This window comes from Mus caroli, chromosome 14 (genome assembly GCF_900094665.2).
Source record: "Mus caroli chromosome 14, CAROLI_EIJ_v1.1, whole genome shotgun sequence".
Lineage (NCBI taxonomy): Eukaryota > Metazoa > Chordata > Mammalia > Rodentia > Muridae > Mus > Mus caroli.
This window is the reverse complement of record NC_034583.1, coordinates 66,464,909-66,475,623: the sequence shown is the minus strand read 5'-3', so window position 1 is coordinate 66,475,623 and position 10,715 is coordinate 66,464,909. Positions and strand designations below refer to the sequence as shown.

At 46.7% G+C, this 10,715-nt stretch overlaps 1 protein-coding gene across 3 annotated transcripts; it reads left to right on the top strand.

The window, feature by feature from the left end:
• Positions 1 to 1,437: 1,437 nt before the first annotated feature.
• Spert (spermatid associated) lies at positions 1,438 to 10,280 on the top strand. Of its 3 annotated transcripts, XM_021182006.1 has the most exons (3): positions 1,438 to 1,625; positions 1,932 to 2,012; positions 8,879 to 10,280. In XM_021182006.1, exons 1-3 carry the CDS (start codon positions 1,551 to 1,553, stop codon positions 10,061 to 10,063), a joined length of 1,341 nt encoding a protein of 446 aa, XP_021037665.1. In that variant the 5' UTR covers positions 1,438 to 1,550; the 3' UTR covers positions 10,064 to 10,280. The 3 variants fall into 3 exon arrangements, with proteins under 3 accessions (XP_021037665.1, XP_021037666.1, XP_021037667.1); XM_021182007.1 differs by lacking the exon at positions 1,932 to 2,012 and having other exon boundaries at positions 1,439 to 1,625; XM_021182008.1 differs by lacking the exons at positions 1,438 to 1,625; positions 1,932 to 2,012 and adding an exon at positions 2,662 to 2,729.
• The last annotated feature ends 435 nt before the right edge of the window (positions 10,281 to 10,715 follow it).

The window sequence follows — 10,715 nt, the reverse complement described above, 5'->3', positions numbered from 1 at the left end:
CAGGCGAACCCTGGGGCTCGAGGGCAGTCATCCTCACCTGATTGTCAAGTACCAGGCCAATGTCTTAAAATACAAGATGGATAACAGCTGAGGAATGACACCCAAGGTTGTCCTCTGGCCTCCGCATGCACCAGCACACAACACACATGCACACACACACACACACACACACACACACACACCAGTTTTAAAAATGGTTTAAGTTGAAGTTTCTTTGTAGACGCTACATCTTTGGCAGTGAACCTGGCCTCTGACTTTTCTCTGTGTGTATCTTGTGCTTTTGTAGATTTGAATTTTCTTATACCAAGATTTGCTTGTAGTTTGGGTACTGGAGACTCAAGTGACCAGTTTCAGGATCTCTGGATCTTCTGACCATGGGTCACCACTCTCTCCCTACCCCAAGGGGCAAAATCACACAGAACTAAGATACACATGGTAGCTCTTTAATGGCTCTGGAGATGATGGGTCTGACAGAACTAAAGATGGAGGGACTAGGTGTTGTGGCCTTAATGCAACATCTACATGTGATATAAATTGTATAAGTAATTGTAGTTTTCTATCAGAACAGGGCTTCTAAAACCCTTAGATTTCCTGACAGGCTCTCCTTTGGAGCACATATCAGCTTATGCTACCTAGTGGAATGATGGCTTTAGGAGAGTGGGGATAGTTGCCAGAGGAAACCATTTGGGGTTTAGAAGGTTGGAATTTTTAGCAAATGTCTACCTCAGGGGAAGTAGGAAGGGAGTGGTGTTTTAGTTAAATGATCAAAGGCCAATGATTTCATTAAATTTGCCCACATAATGATCTTCCACAACGTCCTGTAAGCAACAGGATTCAGACATTGGCGCTGAGAATGCTGGGAGGCAGCTGAGTGCAGAGAAGGCCTGAAGCTTACGACACTACCCTCCCATCCCATCCTCTTCTGCTACCTTAGGTCCCTATTGGGCTGCTTGCTTCTTAATAAAGTTGTGATCCTAACTAAAAGCATTTTCCTGAGTTCTGAGAGACAACTACAGAATCCGAGGGACAGGTCAGGGTAGCCCCTGATTCACAGCTGATCTGAGATCAAGGATAGGTGGCCTTGACCTGAGATTGGTCCCTCAGGTGAAAGCCATACTACAGGGCTGAGCCCCTAACTTCTGGGACCTGCACAGTAATGCCATGTAGCTAGTGTCAGAGTGGAACTGAACTGAAGAGCCCCACAGTAGCAGCCAAACCCTCCCCAGGTCTGAAAAGTTACTGTTTCTCCCTTCCCAAGTAATGCAGTTGAAGTAGATGACATCTCTGGAGGGAGGCTGGGGTGGGAGGGGGAGGGGGAGGGGGAGGGGTGGGGGTCAGGGTTCAAACCAGCCTGGCAGTGAGGCGTGAGCAGCAGCCAGGGGTGACCAAATAAGTGTGAATGTTGGGGCCATTGTGTGTCACACTGACTCTGGCTAGCCACGTGGGCACAGCCAGCAGCAACCAACTCTTCCTGCTTACAGAAGACCGCTTCCCACCTGAGCTGCTTAGAGAAAAACCATGAGCTCTGAAAACCACCATATTGTTCTGTGATGTCACCTCTGGAATGTTCTGAGTGTTTTGGTGACCAGCTTTTGCATAAGACCTATACCTGGCATCTCACATTGGTATGGCTACTTTCTTGACATAGAAATAATAGTTTAAAGCCAGGAAGACCTGCAGCTCTCTCTGTTTCAGAGACTTTAAGTGGGGTTTTTATGTTAGTTAATTCCTCTATTGACTTCTGTTTCGGTGATCAGTAAGATTTCTTTCTGGTCAGGTACCATTCACACATACCTTTACATGGAGATTATTATAAGGTATATAATTAATTTGTAAGGAGGCATAAGTGTAATAGTTATGTATTTTAGGTGAGCCACTGAGGCTCCGAGGCTGGGTGGAGAAGGAGAAATCTATTTTTTTCTTTTTCACAGCACTCAAGGCCAAATTTTACAAGAAAGAGAGATACCAGATCTGAGAGCCTAGAAATTCCAATCAATGTGATTCTACCTCAGGTAGGGACAGTCACAGAAGGGTGTAACTTACCAGTTCTAGCTACAATAACCCTGTTTCCAGACCTTATAGAGTGAACAAGGAAGTCAGCAGATCCAGTTCTTGTCATTTTGGGTTTTCCGTGGTTGTGTGTCTGGAGGGAGGATACATGGTCTCTCTGGACCTTGGGAGCCTCTGGCTTTGAATGAGGGGGCTGGGTTAGATGATCAGTCCACCCCCCCTTCAGTGCTAGTCTTTCAAGGTTTGATGATACTGTAAGAAAAACTCTAACTTTATCAAAGGAGACCCTTCCTTATGTGCTGTTGTATAACTACTCTGGATATCTGTGGAGATCTAGAGTTGAACTTGAACTAGAATTGAAATCTTATGTACGAGAGTGAAGAGCTGACACCCCAGCATGTGTCCCATTTACAGCTGCCAAAGGAATTAAGCCCTGCTATGGACTGAAGATAGGTACTAAGGGATGGACATTCAGTTGTTCCTTTTGAGGCCAGTGAGTGGTTAAACCCCGTGCAGCTTGTGGTCCTTAGGTCTCCTGCATGCAACAATTTCCTTGGTGGGATGCCTTTGTGGATTTGACTGTTTCTTCTGCTGCTATGTCACAAAGGGGTGGCCTTGCTTTCTCCAGAGTCCCCCCCTCCCCCCCAAGAGCTCACTGGAAGACCAGGGTCATGCAGCCAGAGGGGGTGAAATGTAGGATGGAGGGACCCAAGGCACAGGTAACTTATCTAAAATTTTATCCAGGGAGGTGTGTACAAAAGAGGGTGGTTCTCTCATTGGAGTTCTGTATGAGTGTAACTGTAACAAGCTCAGCAAACATAGGCAAGGAAAACAGCCTGCGTACGTGTTTTCCTTACAGCACTGCAGTGAGCAGCCACTTTCCCGTCTCCTTCAGCTCAGGAAAGCTGAGCCAGAATACTAGGGAACTATGTTCTGATCATCTTCTGGAAGGACAAAGGACCTTGCTAGGTCTGATTCTTAATATGTAAAACTGTGTGTGAGGATGGGTATGGTTCTTTTGGTTCTTTACCAGCCCAGATATTAGGGGCAGATGGGAGATGACAGCCTAGATGTGGGAGTGGGGACGGGGTTGGGAATAAGATTTGAAAGTAGTTATAATCTCCCTGTGTGGCCACATACCCGGCAAGAAGTAAGTTAAGAGAAGGAATAATTATTTTGGCCCTTGGTTCAGGGGAAGCTATGGTGGGGCCAGTGCCTCACATCATGGCAGATCAACTTGTTTTATTCAGTCCAGGATCTGCCCCACTCCCACCCCCTTTTGATGAAGTCCACACAGATCCATACGAGGGTATGTGTCTTGTTAATGCCCTAGGTGTTTCTTAATCCAATGAAGCTGACACAAAGCTCTCATTATTGTCATAGGGTGGAAAGATTAGAAAGCTCCATCCGTCTACCCATGGCACAGATTTCCATCCCCAGCTCTCAGAACCAGCTTAGCAGTGGAGGAGAAAGGTGATTTGAGGAGACTTGGGTTGGTTCTGGTCCCCCTGACCTCCAGCCCCACTTCCTGGGCTGTAGGACCTGGTGCAGCTTCTTGGATTTTGGATGGTAAAGGGATGTGTGATGAAGGGGTCACTGCTGACTGGAGATTTGTTTCTCATGGCCAGATGTGGCCTTGAGGATACCATCCAGGTATAGTCAACAGTCTTCAATAGGTCCAACTAAGCAATCGACTGATGTTGAAAAGCAGGAAGAGATTTATTCAGTGCTGCAACACTTGAAGGAGGAACAAAGAGGTCTAATGATTCATTCCCCAGGTCCATCTTGGACATGAAGTTTGGGTTTCAATAGAGGGCCAGAGGTACCCATCACAAAGTAGCCCTGGTTGGGGTGTGGTCCAGCCCAGCATCACTATCTCAGCCCCAGGCTCTCCTGCAGCGTGGTCTGACAAGTTATAAGGGCTGTGTGAAATCCTTTTCTGAGAGACAATCTTTCCCTCGCTCTTGATGGCACTGGCCTTCAGCCTTTACCTTCTCCAAACATAAGACTATTAGAGAAATATCTTGGGGTCTATTGTTTCAATAATCTGATAGATAGAAGGAAGGACATAAATATCATTTTTGGAATATATTCATGACCAACAGGATGATTACAGGCCTACCTGCAATGGGGACACAAGCCAGGCAACCTGCCAGGATACTCTTCGACTGGTCCTCCTGGGTTGGGAAGTAGTCATGGATAACTAGATGATGTAACCTGACTTACCTCCCAGGCCTGTGAGGAAGACCTCTCTGCTCACTCTACCTCCCCAAACAAGATAGTTGGGGGGGGGGAGGATTCCTATGAGCAACAAGGTGAGGGAGGATATTGATGGAGTGCTGCTGGCATCATGTGGTGGCCACAGGGGGCCACACAAGTGTAAGGCAGAGATTTCACAGCTGTGGGAATTGGGAGGTTCTATAGTAAGGACAGAACATCAATTTAACCCAGGTCAGTGCCCAGCCTATCACCCTGTTTACTGGGGTCAGGTGATGTCTTAGCTCTAATTGTTCTCTTGCTTCTAGAAGATAGTGTCTCCCCTTCCCTCCCCTGGATTGCTAACCCTCAAGCTTTGCGCCCCATGAGGCTTCGTTCTGAGTTGAGCTCATTCTATTTGGAAGAGAGTTATAACAGTACCTCTGGCTCCCAGCTTCCAGCCCTGGTGGGTGACTGGCGTTCTCAATTACACTGTAAACGTTATGATTCACTAGTTGTCACCCTTAGGTTTTCTCGGATCTTATTGATTTCCCACTTTTTTCCTCCTCACACTGAACACGAGTGTTTTCACATCTATTTTCCTGTAGCACACCGACTTGCAAATGGCAGTGTTATTTCCTGTCTAAGAAACTGATCTCCCAACTCCTCTCCCAGCTCCTCCTCTACAGAGACTCTCTCCCCAGTGAGCAATCTGTGAGTTTCATTAAGACATCATTATTGCTAGGTCATCAATGAAAGATCTACATCTTGGTCACAATGACCTCTGATAGTACTTCCTGGTGCTTACTCTATTTCCCCTTGCCTTTTTCCTCCTTCCCTTTCGTCAATGCCAACGGGAATAGTGCAAGGGCAAGGTTTTAGCTTCTATCAAACCATGAGTTGACTTCATCTGACATTTTTTATTCTCTTTGCTATTGGCATTAAAATTCTATCAAAACCAATCACATTTACCTTGTGAATTATCTTTTCATCTGTTAGCATTTATTAAAACAAACATTGTATTTAAGCATACCACTAGAGAGGTGAGTTATTTGTTTATTTTTTAATTGACAGTGGAACTCAGCTGTGAAGTTAGCACTGTGGTTTCTCCTTCTAGGACCCCGGTGCCCTTCAGTTTCATGTGCATTAAAAGTACTTCAGCTGGCTGAGCATTCCCTTCCAGTTAACCCTCAATAGTGTTGGCAAAGCAGGTGCTTTAAAAGCTTGGTCAACCAGCTTGGACTTTCTGGGAGCATGCGCACATCTCTTCTGGGTAGTAGTAGCTATGTCTTACAAGTAGGGGAGAGAAGTTCAGTGCTGTTTCCTCTGTTTTCATTTACTGTAACAAAATGCCCAAGACCAGGCAGTTCACAAAGCACAGAGGCTGGGTGTTTAAGAGCAAGGCACTATGGTAGCACCTGGTCATCTTTTGGCAAGCTCCTCCTTGTGTCAGAACACAGCGGAGGGCATCTCTAATGAGACACAGCAAACAAAGCACAGAAAGCTCACTTTATAACAATCTCCTGCAACAGCTCCTTGACCCATGAATGTGTCTGGCCATTCCCTCATGGTCCAATCCACCTTGTAAAGGTCTCACTTCTCAAACCTCAAACACCATTACCATGCGACTTTGGGGATTAAGTTCCCAGCAGATGAAATGTAGAGGACACATTCAAACCCCAGCAGTGTCCGCTAAGTTTGGCTGCTCATTGTCCAGACCCATTCCCAAACTCTTTAGGTAGAAGGCCACCCCACCCCCAATAACTCCATCTGGGCAGATTTCACACCAAGAGTTCCAGTCTTTAGAAATCATATAGCAGCAGTTAGAGTCTGGTGGTGTCTTTTCCCATTGCCTTCTGGTCCTTTTTTTTTTTTTTTTCCAGTCGGCTACTCTACTGCTTCTCAGGATCCCAGGGAACAGTGTGGCACACACTTATTGGTGATTTAAAGCATCTTCATTAGAAAGGAAATATCAGGAGGGGCTCGGGAAGGAGTCCAATCCATAGGCAGGGTTTCAGGCATCTGCAAGGGCCCTGTTTGTACTCAGGGCTCTTCCTGGATCCTCAGCACCAACACATTGGTAGGTCACAGCTATGAGTACCCTATTTGTTTCTTGCTCCTGAAGACAGTCTCTCCATCACCTCTCAAACACATAACGGAGATGTGTTGCACCTCCTAGCCACATGTTCCTCCCCTCCTACAACGTGGCTCCCATTCTGCCATGAAGGAGCCAACTTTGTTCTTTTCACCTGTTGGTCTCTATCACATGTCCCAAAGACCAAGAAGAGACTTCCCTTTGTTGGCTAAAACTCCTAGGCTCAGTAGACCCTCTCCACAATGTGCCAAGCACAGATAGACCTCTTGTCAGGACCCAGGTCATCATATTCGTTCAGCCAATAGAAGGAACCTGGGAATATCACTGACCCAGGCTTAACTCCCCTACTGTGAAGACAGGAGGGCTGTGAGCACTGGGTAAAGGGGGCTCAGAGTCTTGAATCTGTGTGTACTTGCTCAGTTTTGTTGCTTGAATTGTGGCAGAGCGTTTTGTAAAGCAATATACTCAGTATTTCATGGTGGTTTAGAACAGGAATTGTTGAATAGTGCCAGCAGGACTCTCTGGTCTTTGTGATGGCTTGTCTATTGCTTGTCCTCTTAGGAACCCAGGAAGCAGACAGAGCAGCCATGTTTAGGCTCCTTTTAGAGGCGATGGAGAAACAAGAACTTATTTGTAGGACTCAATCATGGGAGTTTTGAGATCAGAGCTCTTGGGGCTCGGGACCTCTGTTCTGGGTTCTAGGTTCAGGATGATGACATGGCTGTTGCCCCGGGTTTTATTTCTGTTACTAGGATAAAATGCCCCCCTACAAACAGCTTAGGGGAGAAAGGGCTTCTCTGATTTACAATTGCAGGTCACAGCTTATCACTGTGAGGACGGCAAGGCATGAATGTGAGACACCTAGTCACATCCAGAGTCAAGGGCAAAGGGAGACTAATTGCACACATACTTCTAATTTTTAGCTTGCTTTCTATACAGTACAAGACTCAAACCCTGGGTATAGGACTACCCAGGGTGGACTGGGTCTTCCTACATTAATCAATCCAATTAAGAAAATCCCTCACAGCTGTACCACAGGACAACTCAACCCAGATAATTCCTCACTGAGCTCCTCGGGATTCTGGGTTGTATCAAGTTGATGATTAAACCCACCCATCGTGGATGCTTAGGATGCTGTGTGTGTGGGAGGCACCCTTTAAAGGGGTGGGGTTTGTTTGTTTGTTTTTTGATTTTGGAGAGAGGAAAGGAGACTTCTCAGGGAATAGAACCCATGTATAAACACTAACTCTGTCTATCTATCTATCTATCTATCTATCTATCTATCTATCTATCTATAATCTATTTATCTATCTATAGCTATCCATCTATCCACCTATCTATCTATCTATCTATCTATTATCTATTTATCTATATATCTGTAGAATCTATCTACTTATTTATCTATATGTATCATATACAGCTCATGATAATTTTACACACTACTTTATGTACTTGAGTCATCGCATGAAGGCAAGTGTGGGGTTTCTCACTTTTTTGGATGCTTCAGAAAACTTCAGACTTTGGAGCACTTTGGAAATGAAAAATCTTCCAATTAGGGATGTCCAGGCTAAAATAGTATTTCATTTGCCAGCATCGTGAGGGTTAAATGAATTATACAGGAAAATGCAGCCACGTAACCAGCTGGACATCCTGCCAGCCCTGAGGAATCTGACACTTTCTTCAAGGTGGTGCAGTTTCCCCAAGTTAAAATTTGTAGAAACTGGGAGTCACACAACTTGCCCAGATTCACGTAACTGATAAGTAGTTAAGAAAAGAAAGAAGAAGAAAAAAAGGTTGATTGTAAAATAAGTACCTTTCATTTCTGCTATATGATTGGATCTTATTATCTGTGTCTTTTCCTTTTTTGAGTTTTATGTTCCTACCTGCACTGTCTCTGAGGTAGCTGGGGTTACAGGCCTGCACAGTGTGTAGTTAATTATTTATAGATTTTATAGTTATGGATGTATAGAACTTTGACTATACCAGCATTAGTGCTCATAGAATATTTATGGTCTTTCTTGGATCTACAGAGATGTTTGTATATGGGTGTACAGCCAAGAACTGGGGGTAAGGTGCCCCTTGTTTGAACGCCCATCCCGGAAAAATGTCTTGTTTTCAGTTTATATGCCAGTATGATTTTGAATCTTTTGTACTTCTTGTTGGCTTCACTGCTTACAGTGACATCTAAACATATGGCTAAAGACTCTTCCTAATTACCATGGGTCCGTGTTGTGCCCCACGGAGCAAGCTTGTTAGATAAGCTCTGCTCACGGTAGAGGATTCACCCACTGTAAGTCTGCATATCCATGAGGGCGTCTATAAACAGAAGCAGTGTCTTCTATTTTATCAGTCCACAGAAATTTGATGACCTGAGCCTTATAGGAACCTGGCTCAGTTTTTCCCCCTAGGAACCATGGTTCAGTATTCATTAATTCAGAAGGATGCTACCCAGGAATACAAAGGCTGGTTATACTTCCTCATTAAGATCCCTGGAGGTCACGTGAAGGCATCTCTGGGTTCACCAGCACTCTTTTCAACAGTTCCTCCATTAACAGCTTCTCTGCTTTTCTTCCACAGAGGGGCACCGAGCCCTTCCTGAGGCTCCACAACCTGTACAGTACTCCTCGCTGCTCCAGGCAGGCTGCCTTACCTCGGATGAGCCGCAGGGTAGCCAGCCAGCACTCCTACCCACTCAACCGCTTCTCTTCTATGCCTTTTGACCCCATGGAGCGCCCCACCTCCCAGGCCGACCTGGAACTAGACTACAACCCTCCCCGGGTGCAGCTCAGCGATGAGATGTTTGTCTTCCAGGATGGGCGCTGGGTGAATGAGAACTGCCGCCTGCAACCACCTTACTTCTCTCCCCCCTCCTCCTTCCACCATAAGCTGCACCACAGGAGGCTGGCCAAGGAGTACCAGCTGCAGGAAGAGAACAAGTCTCTTCGGGATGAGAACCGGGCCCTACGGGATGAGAACAAAGCCCTCCGCAAGGAGAACAAGATCTTACAGGTCTTTTGGGAAGAGCACAAGGTCACTTTGGGCCACGAGGAGAGTCAGACCTCCTCATTGTTGCACAAGGACACAACCTCCCAGGAAGTGGTGAAGAAAGACAACACCACTTTGCCTGCCCAGCGTAGCAAAGAGAGCACCCTACAGCTCATTCGAGAGGAGAACCGGGCCCTGCAGCAGTTGCTGGAGCAGAGGCAGGCCTACTGGGCCCAGGCAGAAGAGAATGCAGCTTCCACTGAGGAAGGCAAGTCCATCTCCTCACCCAAGGAGGAGTCCCATAACTCAGGGCTTCTGCCAGATCAGAGCCCAAACCACTCCTCCCCCTTTGAGGACCCCAAAGGGCCCCCCACAACACAGGAGGACTCGAAGACACTGCGTGCCCTGAGGGAGATGGTTAACAACTTGTCTGGGGCATCTGGGGAAGAGGATGGCAAAGTAGGCCCTAACCTACCTGACAGCGCTCAACCCCTGCAGCTGCTGAGAGAGATGAACCAGGCGCTGCAGGCCCTGCGGGAGGAGAACCGGCTGCTGCAGGAGGAGAACAGGGCTCTGCATGTCCTGCGCGAGGAGCACCGCGTCTTCCAGGAGGAGAACAAGGCCCTGTGGGAGAACAATAAGTTGAAGCTGCAGCAGCGGCTGGTCATCGACACGGTGACTGAGGTCACAGCCCGGATGGAGATGCTTATCGAAGAGCTGTATGCCTTCATGCCAGCCAAGAACAACAAAGATCCCAAAAAGCCCAGCAGGGTCTGAGGCCTTGGCAGCAGACATAGACACCAAGACCAGGCCAGAGAGAATCCTCAACCTTCCTTTGTCTTCCTTACACTGCCCAGCAGCGCGTGCCCGTGGGACAACAGAGAAAGGGCCATCCTACCCCTGAGACACAATAAAGACAGAGGAGGCTGGGGCCAGCCAACACCAGCGTGGAATTATGGCTTCTTCTCCCCTTTCCTTCTTACTCTTTAACGTCTTACTGTCTCCCCTTCTGTTCCTTTGCCTTGCCTCTGTCGTCTTTATCAACCATCTCATTATCTGGTCCTTGTTTTTCAACCCCTGTACCTTTTCTCCCCTTCTATAGCCTTAGCAGCAGGGTATGATGGTGCATTTTTGTACTCTCTTAGGGCTCAGGAAGCTGAGGCAAGAGGATTGTGAACTTAGGCTCACCTAGGCTACATAGTAAAAAAAAAAAAAGAAAAAAAGACTATAAAATGCAAGGGGTTGGGAAATGGGCCACAGGACTCAGCGCGACAGACAACAGACGGACTTTTTAGAGTGAAATTGAGCCAAAAGTCAGAGTTCCCGTAGACTTCTGCCGTACTCATCAATATGCCCTACCAAAATCTATAAAAATTGACGAGTCCACATGGACTCATTAGCACGCAAAGTCCCTAGTTAGGGTCCTCTG